Source organism: Penicillium malachiteum (assembly GCF_028827825.1).
Source record: "Penicillium malachiteum strain IBT 17515 chromosome Unknown utg000004l:1.0-4883003.0:1.0-4884900.0, whole genome shotgun sequence".
NCBI lineage: Eukaryota > Fungi > Ascomycota > Eurotiomycetes > Eurotiales > Aspergillaceae > Penicillium > Penicillium malachiteum.
The window spans coordinates 2850850-2864071 of NW_026643097.1; the positions used below are offsets into that span (position 1 = coordinate 2850850).

General features: G+C 46.5%; 5 protein-coding genes across 5 annotated transcripts; 3 read left to right on the forward strand and 2 right to left on the reverse strand.

Annotated features, from left to right (window-relative positions):
• Positions 1-257: 257 nt before the first annotated feature.
• On the reverse strand, positions 258-1515 carry N7483_009140 (uncharacterized protein; the record flags this gene model as incomplete). The annotated part of the gene is made up of 2 exons (XM_057092567.1): positions 258-384; positions 440-1515. 2 exons carry the CDS (start codon positions 1513-1515, stop codon positions 258-260), a joined length of 1203 nt encoding a protein of 400 aa, XP_056943741.1.
• A 917-nt stretch (positions 1516-2432) lies between these two features.
• On the forward strand, positions 2433-3311 carry N7483_009141 (class I SAM-dependent methyltransferase; the record flags this gene model as incomplete). Its single annotated transcript, XM_057092568.1, has 1 exon — positions 2433-3311. The coding sequence occupies one exon, from the start codon at positions 2433-2435 to the stop codon at positions 3309-3311; it is 879 nt and encodes a 292-aa protein (XP_056943742.1).
• A 1984-nt stretch (positions 3312-5295) lies between these two features.
• N7483_009142 (uncharacterized protein) lies at positions 5296-5478 on the reverse strand (the record flags this gene model as incomplete). The annotated part of the gene is made up of 1 exon (XM_057092569.1): positions 5296-5478. One exon carries the CDS (start codon positions 5476-5478, stop codon positions 5296-5298), a length of 183 nt encoding a protein of 60 aa, XP_056943743.1.
• A 253-nt stretch (positions 5479-5731) lies between these two features.
• Positions 5732-9407, forward strand: N7483_009143 (uncharacterized protein; the record flags this gene model as incomplete). Its single annotated transcript, XM_057092570.1, has 7 exons — positions 5732-6260; positions 6339-6740; positions 6800-7275; positions 7325-7340; positions 7394-8360; positions 8406-8527; positions 8554-9407. 7 exons carry the CDS (start codon positions 5732-5734, stop codon positions 9405-9407), a joined length of 3366 nt encoding a protein of 1121 aa, XP_056943744.1.
• Positions 9408-10599: 1192 nt separating this feature from the next.
• N7483_009144 (uncharacterized protein) lies at positions 10600-13039 on the forward strand (the record flags this gene model as incomplete). The annotated part of the gene is made up of 3 exons (XM_057092571.1): positions 10600-10731; positions 10757-12282; positions 12346-13039. 3 exons carry the CDS (start codon positions 10600-10602, stop codon positions 13037-13039), a joined length of 2352 nt encoding a protein of 783 aa, XP_056943745.1.
• Between the last annotated feature and the right edge of the window lie 183 nt (positions 13040-13222).

Genomic DNA, 13222 nt, shown 5'->3' on the forward strand with positions numbered 1-13222 from the left:
CAAATTTGCACTTGCGGCCCGAATTTCGCGCTGGGAAACGAAGCTAAGCTATTGGCCTAGTGGGGCCCATTCCAGCGCGGCCCGACCAAAGATTCATCAAGACGCCGTCTAATGAAATTTATTTCAGTTGAAGCTGTATGGAGGACGTATGTAGTGAAAGCAAAAATTTAGCAGATTTGTTTCTAACACCTGGCATAAGTCTTCAAATGTTCAAGTTCTCTCCTGGATAGACAACCCATAAAAATTTCATAGAATCCTTAGTTGAGAAGGGGATGGGATAGTGATGAGCAGTAATACATTGACATATACGCTCCTTTCTCTGGTGTAAAAGCAAACGAGATACAGTCCTGGACATACTTGGTCTCAGCCAAATCCAACATATGGCTGCCGAGATGTTAATTCTGTCGTCAGTTCAGATTAGATTTGGAAATCAACTCACTAATTCGAAGATAGGCTCTCTGTGTACGACTGAGCTAGCTCCATCCATCCAAGTCGTTTGAAGAAGCAAGACAATTTCTTGGCCAATTCCATATCATTCCTATCGGACAAAGGTAGATACGCCTTTGGTTGTGGAGCGTCGCTGCCTGGGACCAGCTCATAGCTGATGGTCATCCGAATTCCCGTATCTTGCTCCATGGGCCTGAGTGCCTGCCAGAGTTCTTGAAGAAGTGCCAATCCATCCAGCGTAGCAGGAGTCGTCACTCTGCCACCTAACGTCCAGACATCCTCCAAAGCCTCCAGCGTAATGTCCTTTGCGGAGACGTATAATTTCACTCGAGAAGATCCGGGCTTCTCGCAGTCCCACGAAAGGATCCAGAGATCATCATCCAGTCCTGTAGCTGACAGCCACTGCTCCACTACGAGGAGTGAATTTGTATAACAACCCTCCAAGTCCACTTTGCGGATCGCATCAAGTACAAATGACCCTTTCGATTGGCTGGCTGCCGATGCTTTGACTGCTGGGAACCAATACATCTTCATTTTTCGGTTAGACCTGTGAAGATCCCATGCGACGACATATTGGGTCGTAGCGGTTTGTGACACATTCTTGCTTTCGACCAGAGCAAAATCATTGGGGGTCAAAAAAAATTCCCTCTCAAAACGGTCGTATAAAATAGTGTTTGGACAGAGCCCGTTACACTTGAGGTCGAATAAAGCATCCGCCAGGGCGCTCGAGTTCAATCGATTCTCTTCTTGCACCAAGCCTGGCCCAGATCTCACAGGTTCGTAATCGAATCGAATAGTCGACTGACCCTTCTGGAAATTCTGACTGATCTCGAACAGTCGACCGCCCGGCATCACCGTGTTGGTACGCTTCTCTTCATTCTTCGGGAAGGGCCCAAGTGATGGGAGAACGTATCGAAAATGGAACATCAAGTGTATGAGTTGAGCCTCAACATCATACTGAGCCACGTTAAGGAATCCTGCATATAACGGTGCTGTATCCTCCCACCATTGCTTCTGATCTTCGTTGGGGAAGGTGAGATAGGCGGACAGGGCTTTATACGCGAACATGGCTGCTTTCAAGGTTCCTTTCTGTATTCTAAAAAGGCTGTCCTTATTTTAGTACTGTAAAATCTTGCCTCGTGTTGTTCTTCTCGCCGCGGCGGGATGAGGGATGAACGTACCTAAACTAACAAGCGACCTGGCAAGCTAAGTCAACATGCAAACACTTCAAAAAACGACGGTCGAATTTGGGAAATACAAAGTGAAAGATACTTTACCTGGGCATTGTATTGTACCTCTTGCACATGAACTATCGACTTGGGAACGCCGATGATGTGGGGCTAGATCTATCCTAGCGCAGCCATACACGGGAATTGTTCCCCTCAGGGAACGCCTCCAAACCTACTTACTGCGGGAACGAACTGTGTGCGCCAGTGGCAAGAAAGGCCGCCAAGGCGTGTGCTATTTACGGAAGACAGACTTTGGACCACTACGAGAGGCAAAGTAGCCTCTGGTCTCATACTACCGCCAGTTTCTGGATAGCTTGGCCTCTGTCTCTCTTTTCCTCCTCCCTCCTCAAATTTTCAGGAAGTACAGTTGACCTCACACTTTTTCTTCATCCGAGTCCTGTACTCCGTATTCACCCCATCATAAGAGGGTTGACGTGATTACCGACATCATGACCCCGCCCGGCCTGCATACTTGGCATGACCCACGTACACACGCACATGGATACTTGTAAGGAGTGATTCAAACAGAAAGAACTCCCCGAGTATGCAGGCGACGAAGAGGAAAGTGGGGACAACGCAAGCCACTGACCAAATTCTGCAACTGATCGTCGCAGGCTTCTTGCCGCTTCTTACCACCAGTAGTGCCAATAAAATCCCCGTGTATCCTGTTGATTGATCACTCTACAGCTCTTTCATTTTTCGATTCCCTGCCCCATCAATTACTTTGAGGGGATAACCGTACCTGGAATCTTCATCATGTCTTCAATCAATGAACCCAAGGAACGCGATTCAACCTTCTATGATTCGCCGTATCTGGCAGAACACTATGATATTTTCTGTGAGAAATATCTGACCGAAGAACTCAAAGACGTCCCGGTGTACTGGGAGCAGCTCCAGAAAATCCAATCATCTGCACCTGAACAGCCCTTCGTTGTCCTCGACGTCGGAACTGGAACCGGACGGATCCTTCACGGCCTAGCGGCAAGTGCAGGCGAGGAAGGGTATGATCTTTCTTCCGCCGAGTTTATCGGCCTTGAACCGTCGCAAGATATGCTTGACCGGGCGGCTAAAAGTAGCCAAATGGCGCACGTCGGCCATGTCGCCTGGGAACAGGGCACGGCTCTGGACCTTGTTAGCGTGCCATCACTGAATGGATGCACCAAAAAGGTCAGCATGCTCATGTGGGCTGTTGGGAGCATCAGTCATCTCCATGAGCCCGAGCAACCGACCCAGTTCTTGAACCAAGTGGCCAAGGTTCTCATGGCAGGAACAGGTCGAGTGATAATCTCCATCTCACACCACCTTGCACCTAAAGATCTCAAGGATGCAGCAATTGCTCCCTGGAAAAACCCACCGCGCCTTGCTAGCCGGACTTTCCCCGATATTGTCTATCAGACTACGCAACTGGAGACTAAGACCATAGGCCATGTTCAACATGATACCCGCGAGGTTTTAGTCATCAGGACCCTCCCTGAGGGTACCGAACAAGTTGTGGAGAAGAATTTGGTTCAGTTCAAGGGAAGATTGTGGAAGGAAAATGAGTTGGTTGATACGGCGAAGAATGCGGGGTTGGAATTGGCCGATACTATTAGTGCGGAGCGTGAGGCTTTCTACATTTTCAAGCTGCAGGAATAAATGTTCTAATCATTAGTCTCTACATCCGTGGAGGTAATTTTAACGTACTAAGCTACTCTTATTGTTGACGAACTTAATCCACAAGCGATGTCATAACCAAACCCAACTATCAGTTTTTAAATCTGGGTGAAACACTGAGTCAAAATGCTCATTTAATAAGACTAAGGCCTATTTGCATCTATTCAGACGTGGGGTTCTTTTATTTAATGAAAAGCTGATAGAATCAAATTCTCCCGAGCCAATAAAAATCTACTTTCAAGAAGGCCTATCCATTTAGACTGAATTTAAAATCATAATCTGTTAGCTCTGATTGAAGTTGCCGTTAAAGTAGACAGTCGATTCCTGAGTCGTCGGCTCGCAACTGTCAACTGATACCATTACGAGTTGATGTTAGGCCTGATAAAGGCTCGGGTTGATAGATCAAATTTGAACGCTCAACTGTCGGGTCACGGATTGTACCGGTCTCTCTTGAACTACTCCTCATAAGCCTTTTTGTATGTTGCAAATTTCAACATAGCTTTTTCTTGTAGGTCATCAGAGAGACTATTCATGTGCCTGTGGGGCTGGTTGCTTACTACATTAACGAGTTTGCCAGTTTCAAAGATATCTTTGTAGTCAATTTACTCTTCTGACACCGCGGGTTCTATCAGGTGCCAAATATCAGGTTCAATTATGTCGCACATGGATAGGCAGGGTGTAAGGTATACGAAATAGGAATCGATCATCACGTTGGATTTCGCATAGGAGCGAAATTCCGAGCTTCGGGGCTTGCAGTTTTGAACTCTTTGATCCCACGACGCCAACACAAATTATTAGCAGCTTCATGTTGATGTATGTTGTCAACATTTTGAAAGAGCCGGCGCAATTGGTCTCCTATACCAAGGTCGAAAGAAACATGGTTCAAAAAGAGTCTTGTAGGTGTACAAATTCTTTCCCTCGAGATAATTCGAGGATACCTCCTATATCATGCCTGTGGAAGAACCGGGATTCAAAATTTTGTATTACAGAAACGAGGAGTTCGGGTATGCCTGATATTCAACCGCAACGTTCGCGCTTTTACGAGTAATTGATTATTTCGAGTTTCAATTCCAGAACATTTGAATGCCAGAAGTACTGGAATTTGAGGTAGGTCGCCTCTAGTGGACGGAGTAGGTCGAGTTGAAGTTCAACCTTGGAACTTACATACATAAAGTTGTCGTGTTTTTCCCACTGTGCTCATAGGAATAGCTCTTGGTGTCAAATACCTATGTATTGTCCACCTGGGCAGGCCTGAGGTGCCCCGGTGCTAGATATACTGCATGTGTGGAGCACTGCCAGTATAACCTTGGAAGCAACGACTTGGCCGTATTCAAATGTTCTACCCACTTCAAGCACTGGCACTTGAGGTCCTATCTCTAGTACTACTCAAGTGCTTCATCCTTCCTCGTCTTCCGGCCATCTCTGACTCTGCATTCATGTGAGGAGCAAAACCTGAATATAGGTTAAAAATATCACATCTAACGTTTTGAGCAAGAGAATACCCCGAAGCTTGTCTATGTTGTACCAGTCAGTTAATTGAGCATTCCGTCAAGTTCTTCCTGCAGCATTGAAGTGTTGTGTATTCTATGTTCATCAGGAGGATCCATGCCAGGTGCTGAGGCCGAGGCACCCGACGCCCGGGCGCTCATCTGCATTACATAATGATTTCAAGGTTCAAATCCCCTCCACCTGAGCAGGGCTCCAGGCCACGGAAGGTTCAGATATTGGTGCGTCAACAGGTGGTACGTCTTAATCACAACACGTATAGACTACGGAGTATCTTTAGCTGCACTTGACTATATGCACGAGACTGATAATCGCCGCTCAAATATCGTGTGACAAAAAGCTGAAGTGAGCCCTCTACTATTATGCTTCTCACGATGGCCCTTCATTCATATACATCGGATGTCTGCCCCCAATTTTGCAAGGCTGCGAAGGTTAAACTTGAAGCCACCAGTGGTTTCGGTTAGCGTTGGAGATGCGACCAAAACCCGACCTCGGGATCATTGTTGACCACGTAACCGTGCATAATCGCACACGGCCCCATTCGCGCTGCGCGTTGTCCTGCAAAGCCCGCTCGACGAGTCACGTTATCTCGCAGAGTCCTGTTAGCAAGACATTGTGCGTAATCCATATGACCGCATGTCATTTTTTCTTTTTGCTTATGGCGCACTGCCACACGTTAGAGGCGAAATGAGGCGATCAAGCGGGGGCTTTTGGCTGTCTGATTCTCCCACCTCTCTCTGATCTCACACCCTCATTTTCCGTTAATGTCCATTGATTGTATCCACGAAGCTCGCTCCTGATTGAGCAACTTGAGTTTTACCTCCTGCTACACAGTCATGCGGCCACCGGTACTCATACGCCAATGAAAGGCCCTCACTCTATCGATTCCAGGCATCATGAAGAGATTCTGGGATTGTGCAGAGGATGCCACATCGAAGCGCCAAAAGGCTTCGAACCAAGCTAGGTTAACCAGTCGGCATATCGGGAATTATACTGTCGCTTGGTTTTGTGCAATACACGAGGAATTGGCAGCCGCTCGAGACATGCTGGATGAGGTTCACGAACCTCTTCCCAACATTCCACAAGATGATCCCAACCACTACACCCTGGACAGTATCAAGGGACGTGATATTGTCATTACCTGTCTACCTCACGATCGCTGTGGAACATGTAATGCATCTCTGGATGCAGCGAACATGAAGCGGTCTTTTCCCCGAATTCGCGTGAATTTAATGGTCGGCGTCGGCGGTGGCGTGCCTGGCAAAGCGGACATTCGGCTGGGTGACATCGTTGTTGGAACGAGAGTGATGCAATACGATCTTGGGAAAACTGTAGGACATGGCAAGTCCGAGCGAACGGCGATTCCGAGGACATATGACCACTTGATTGAAACAACCCTGACTAGCCTCCGATCGAAGCATGATCGTAACCCGACTCGAGTCCCATCTATCATGTAGCAACAACTAGGAAACGATTTTAACTGTTGCCGCCCCAATGCTCCAGACCGCCTCTTCGTTATGAATTATGAACATGCATCCAAAGGATCGAGTTGTGATGAATGCGACCAGTCAAAGTTAGTCAAACGGCCCGACAGGACACCCGAGCACACATTGAAGATTCACTATGGTACTGTTGCTTCTGGAAATCAGGTCATAAAGCACGCTATGACTCGAGACAAGCTTGCCGAAGAGCTGGATGTAATTTGTTTCGAAATGGAGGCAGCAGGTCCCATGGAATATTTTCCTTGCCTCCCAATCCGGGGCATCTGTGACTATTCGGACTCCCACAAGACCAAGGAATGGCAAAGATGTGCCGCCTTAAATGCAGCCGGGTATGCGAGAGAGTTCATTGAGGAGCTCCGTTTGACCAGGGAGCAGGTAATTGCTATCTCAAATCCAGACGCTGGTAAGTAAAGCCGCAAGTTTGCTGAAGGAAAGTGATCATGCACTTACCGGAATATTTAGATCAATCAGCGCTGCAAGAACGTCGGAAACAATTGCTGGACGCACTCCGATTCAATCAGATTGATTTCCGCCGATTGACCATCAAGAAACACCATGCGAAAACATGTCAATGGTTTCTCTCTCACCCCGATTACAAAATGTGGCTGGACCCCGCATGGTTAAAGGGAAACAATGGCTTTATTTGGATAAGTGGTAAGCCCGGCGCAGGGAAGTCTACTATCATGAAGTTCGCATACTTGGAAATGAAGCGAAGCACTCTCAAATCAGAGGGCCGTGTTGTTACTGCTTCATTCTTCTTCAATGCTCGGGGAGAGTATTTGGAACGATCGACCGTTGGGATTTATCGATCCTTGTTACTTCAACTCCTTGAGGGATACCCTGACCTCCAAATTGTGCTAGATGATCCCGAGGTCGTTCCTCCATGTCAAAATGACTGCCCTTCTTTGATTACTCTCAAAGATCTCTTTTGGGACTCGGTTTGCGCGCTCGGCCCACACGGGTTCACATGCTTTGTTGACGCCTTAGATGAATGTGACGAACAGTAAGTCAGAGATATGGTCAAATATTTTGAAGACCTCACAGAAGAATCCACAGAGCAGGAGATTCCGTTCCGGATTTGTTTCTCCAGTCGTCATTATCCATATATAGTCCCCCGATACGGAAAACGGCTGATATTGGAGGTTCAATCGCGCCATTCAAAAGACTTGGAGACCTACATCAAGAGTCGTCTTCGAATTTCGGACCCTGCCCTAATTGAAGAGTTACATCTTACTCTTCTCAGCAAAGCTGCTTGTGTCTTCATGTGGGTCGTCCTTGTTGTCGACATTATGAACAAAGAGTATCAGCGAGGCGGCCTAGCCTTCAGGAAGAGAATTGCTGAGATACCGAGTGACTTGGGTGAACTTTTTAAGGACATCCTGACACGAGATGCAGATAATATGGAGCAACCCCTCCTCTGCATTCAATGGATTCTGTTTGCTCGGTGGCCTTTGCGACCTGTTGAATTTCACATTGCTGTTTGGTTCGGACTGTCACTACGCAATTTGGTTGATAATCAGATTCCAGTCATCCCATCTTCCGAGACTGAGAGTGAGGGACTGAAAGTTTTTGTGATTGGTTCCTCAAAAGGCCTGGCTGAAATCACCAAGTCCGAGACACCCACCGTTCAATTCATTCATGAATCCGTCCGTGACTTTCTGGTCAAGGATAACGGTCTATATCGAGTATGGCTTGAATTAGAGTCAGGGTGGCAGAGCGCAGCCCATGAGGATCTCAAGCAGTGTTGCCACTTCTACCTAAATCGCCCTTGGGTGCTGCAATTTTCCTGCAACCTCATTTCTGAGTCCAAATCGGAATCCAGATCCAAGCAGAGGGCGGATGCCTCAAATAAATACCCTTTCCTAGTGTATGCTAGTCGGCATATTCTCGACCATTCTGATGCCGCCGCTGAAATCCGTCCTCAGCAAGACTTTCTGTCTCATTTTCCGCTTTCACGTCGGATAAAGATGAACAATCTTTTCCATAAATTCAAGAATCGGGAATACAGCAATGGAAGTCTTTTGTACATCCTTGCGGATAAATGATGTTCTAAGCTTATACATACAAGGATGAAACAAGATCCTCAGGTCCATTCACCTGTTCTTAACGAAAAATATGAGTACCCGCTCTTCGCCGCCCTTGCCAGCTGCAACAAAAACACCGTTGCTGCAATTTTGAATGCACCTCCCAGTATTACGGATGCATTGAGATCACAGACAGTTTGCAGCACAGAAAGGACTTTGGAGCTTGCAAGGGTGAAACACCATTAACTTGGGCTGCGCGAAATGGCAGATTGGGTATTTTAAAGCTGTTGCTAGAGGCGGGATTAGATGTGAGTCAGAAAGATAGGAGGGGGTTCACAGCGCTTTCACAAGCTTTGGAAAACTGCCATGAGTCAGTTGCAAGGCTTCTTATTGAAAATGGAGCCAATCTCGACCACAATTTGGAATCTGGAATGACACCACTTGCAGGAGCTTCACGTAATGGCTATTTGGCCCTGGTAAGGCTTCTGATCGACAATAGAGCCATGATAAATGGTGATCATGGAGGTACAGCCCTTTTTCAAGCTCTAGAGAATGGCCGCGAGGAAGTTGCAGCGTTTCTGATCGAAAATGGAGCCAATATCAATGCTGAAAATCTATTTGGAGTGTCTCCACTATCAGTCGCTTCCTGGACTGGCCACAAACACATAGTAAGGCTTCTTATTGACAAAGGGGCAGATGTCAATGCTATGAATTTATGGAAAATCACGCCCATTCTTCACGCTTCTGAAAAAGGATATGACGCAGTAGTGCGGCTTCTCATCGAACGCGGGGCCGATGTTAATGCTATTGACTGGTCCAGAAGCACACCAATTTCCCACGCTTCTGAGAAAGTTGATGAGGCATTAGTAAGGTCTCTGATTGACAGTGGCGCCAAGGTCAATACTATTGATAGGTTTGGATATACACCATTTTTAAAGGCCTCTAATAATAGCCACAGCGCAGTAGTAAAGCGTTTGATCGAGAACGGGGCAGATGTCAACGCTATTGATCCATTTGACGAACTGCAATTTCCCAAGCCTCTGTGACCAGGCTTGTTTCAGTAATAAGTCTTTTCGGTGAGAGTGGAACCATTTTCTGGATTGAACAATTAGTCTAACTATTGGCCATATGTATGCAATGTCGATCATCTGTATCGAACCGGTGGCGTCTACTACATAGTAAATTTGAACTCTGCCAGTGGCTGAACTAGCGTCCACGTCTCATCAATTGACGTTCAGTTCCTGTATATGTACTCCGTACGGAGTACAGTACTCACATTCCGCTTTGCCACAGTGCCTCTGTGGACAAATATCCAGGTCGAACAAGAGCCTCCAAATCTGCTGGCTTAGAAACATGGCAATATTGCATCGAATAAAGAAATTTTTTACTCAATTTTGTCAATTTCCTGAGCAAGATTCTTCAATTCATCACAACATATGGTTGTCATATCTTTTCCCTCTGATTTCACTTCGTCGGGGTATGGGCATGCTCAATTGACTTCCATCGGTTCTTCAATTGTCAAAGTTTACGAAGAATGTTTGTCAGTTCCCAGGAATTAAGTTGAGGTGGCTGCCTGAGTTGGATGAACTCCCTTGGTCGTATCGGGTAGATCCACTTTCCTTTTTTCAATTCACGAACTTCGGAGTTGAATCTTGACTTTACAAGCATGTTACAAGTCTCATAATATACAGATCGGAAGACAACACACAAAAGACATATTTGATAGCAAATGAATCGATAGCAAATTCCTGCCAGATTCAAGCAAAGGCAGAGGAATGTCGAAATGTTTGTGCTAATGATGGAATGATGGTTACCTACGCGCTATAATGACACTAGATAATTTAATGGACCCATTCAGACTAGCAGCATACGTAATCCCATTCGGCCAAGCGCAAATTCAGAAAAGAAAACAAGCTAAAAATTTAGAAATTCCAAGGGTGAGGTATATACCCTGGACATTTTTGAATTCAAAACTCTGCTAGCGTTCAGAATAAGACTTCTCTACCCCACAGATGCTAGGAGATAATCAAAATTTGAAGGTGTCGAAGTCAACTTTGACATGGAATTCACCGATAAACATTGAGATGATCCACGGAATCCGGATAAGCGACCGCCACCCTTTTTGCTCAGTACTCCGTACTCAAGAGGAATTGCATTGAGTTGAAGAATGGGTGCCAGACATAGCAAAACTGCGATAGACTCATCATCAGGATCTGCGCTGTCCTCGAGTTTCTCACCATGGAGTCAAACTTCATATTCCAGTCTGAGCAACGCGTCTTCCAAGCTATGGATGAAAAAAGGGTGGAAATTCCCTCAACTGCTCTCAACACGATCAACGTCAACACGAGTGAGGCGAAAACGCAGAAAGAAGTATAAAGTCGCATTATCTCCTCAGATCGCCGGCGGGGTTCTGGTTATGCATCTTATTTTCATGATCGTGGCATTCTCAATTGCATATTCAGAAGAAGCTAATAATGGGCAATTCGAGATATTGGAGCTGTATAAAGGCAGTTGTTCCACGACCGATAACTGGACAACCGCCTTACATCTTCTCATCAACTTCTCAAGTACCCTGATACTGGGAGCTAGCAGCTCCATGATGCAAGTTATTGGAGCACCATCTCGAACGGCCGTGGACCGCGCCCACAATAAACACAAGTGGCTTGATATCGGTACTTTAAGCATCAGAAATTTTGGAGCCATGGACTGGAAGCGTCGAACTCTCTGGCTGTGTTTACTTTTTACCTCCCTGCCGATTCATATGCTGTACAATTCCATCATTTTCCGCACAATATCAACATCGGATTTCGGCACAGTGCTGATCCCAGAAGACCTTGGCCGTGATGAACCTCTTGTGTACAACGAAGTCGAGGCAAGCTCCTTCTACAATGTAATTGGAGCGCATGCAGGTGACATTCAAAAGGAAATATTCAACTCGACATTCATCAATGCAACTTTGGCTGAATGTGTTAGGAAATATGATACCAGTTTCAACACTAAGTATGGCACCTTACTGCTCGCTGCCGATCGGAAACACTTCTCAAATGCAAGTAGTCTGGAAGGCGATTCCGGAAATGTGAAGGATTCCGACGACGGAGAGAATTATGATTATACCGCATCGCAAGCTGCAATTCTCCAAGAGATCAATGAGGGTGTCTGGCGTGTACGCGGGGACTTTTGGAGCTACCGGGAATGGAATTTTACTACATCAAATGGATCGATTTTCACCTTTGGTCGTGGGCAACCAGGTATTGGAATCAATGCGTACTTCCAAACAACCTCGCCTACGGTGAAGCAAGATATTATCACGCTTCGTACCTATATGAATCAACATAACCCGACCAGCGCAGCGTTGCAGACCTTTCTGGATAATTCAACAAATTGGGCCGATAGCTCTTGGGCAGGCAACCTTACATACCGGTTTGCAGGGTATACACATGCCCCATATTTCCTCCTGGAGATGCTTCCGAAAAGTTGCATGTTTAAAGAAGCGACTGAAAAATGTCAACTCTCTTTCAGTCCACCGATCGCACTGATTGTGCTGAGTTGCAGTATCATCAAGCTGGCATGCATGGTCCTTGCGACGTGGCATAAGCGCGAGGAACCACTCCTGACAATTGGAGATTCTATTGCTTCGTTTTTAAGCGAACCTGATCCAACGACCAAAGGAAGATGTATGATGTCCCGCCCAGATACGGAAGCCTGGTCGCTGGCTTACGTCCGCTCACGGCTGGCTGGGCTTGTTTCATGTTTCCCGGGTCGGTCAAAGGATACCCAGGATGCTTCTGACATACTGTTGACCAAGCCTGGCACGGCCGAGGCATCTGGAAATGGAATTGGGCATCTGACTTTGCTTTCTCCGAAGAAGTTACGCTGGCACCGAGCGGCAAGTCGAATGCGAATGGGACTTACCTATACCTTGTAAGACTACCACCCTTTCATTCGATCTAACATCCGACGGTGGCTTACTCAGTATCTACTCAGTCTTCTCCTTTGCGACATGGGCCTTTTCATTGTGCTCTTTTTCTCAATTGCAACGGCAGCAACTGGATTTGATTCCGTGAAGGCAGCCCTGTCAGGAATCTGGTCAATGGGGTTCGGCTCAGCCAACACCAATACCCTGATTACCATAAACTTATCACACAACATGATAGCATTGATTTTGCTTGCAAACGTCCCGCAGCTCGTCCTATCTATTCAATACTATCTCATCAACAGTATGTTGACATGCATGCTCGTTGCTGCGGAGTGGGATGCTTATGCACTGCATCGCAAGCACTTGCGTGTTTCAAATCCGCATGGTGAGCAGCGATCGACATATTATCTCAGTCTGCCATTTAGATATAGCGTGCCCAAGTTGACTTTGTTCACTCTGGCTCATTGGATGGTGTCGCAGAGCTTGTTCTTCGTCAATATAGTTGGGTACGATGTGCATGGACAAGAGGACAAGTTAACATCGACGCGTGGTGTTTGTTACTCACCTCTGGCGATATTCATCTTTTTTCTTCTTCTGTCCGGATGTTATATTGTGTGTATTGTTTTGTGCAGAAAGACATTCAAATCACACGCCCCCGTCGTAGGTCATTGCAGCGCGGCAATTAGTGCCTCATGTCATCCTCCGGCGGAAGATGTCGATGCGGCATTGAAGCCAGTTATGTGGGGGGGAGATAGTCCTTGATAGGGAGGAGGTTGAGGAGATTGATGGACGTGATAATCAGCAGGAAGATGAACAGACTTGCATGATCGGAGACCAGCCATCCCTGGATTCTTCCCGGTCGCGTTTTGCGCATTGCTCGGTTACATCACTAGAAGTCAGACCACCACAACATGATCGGTCTTATTCTTGATACGAACAATAATA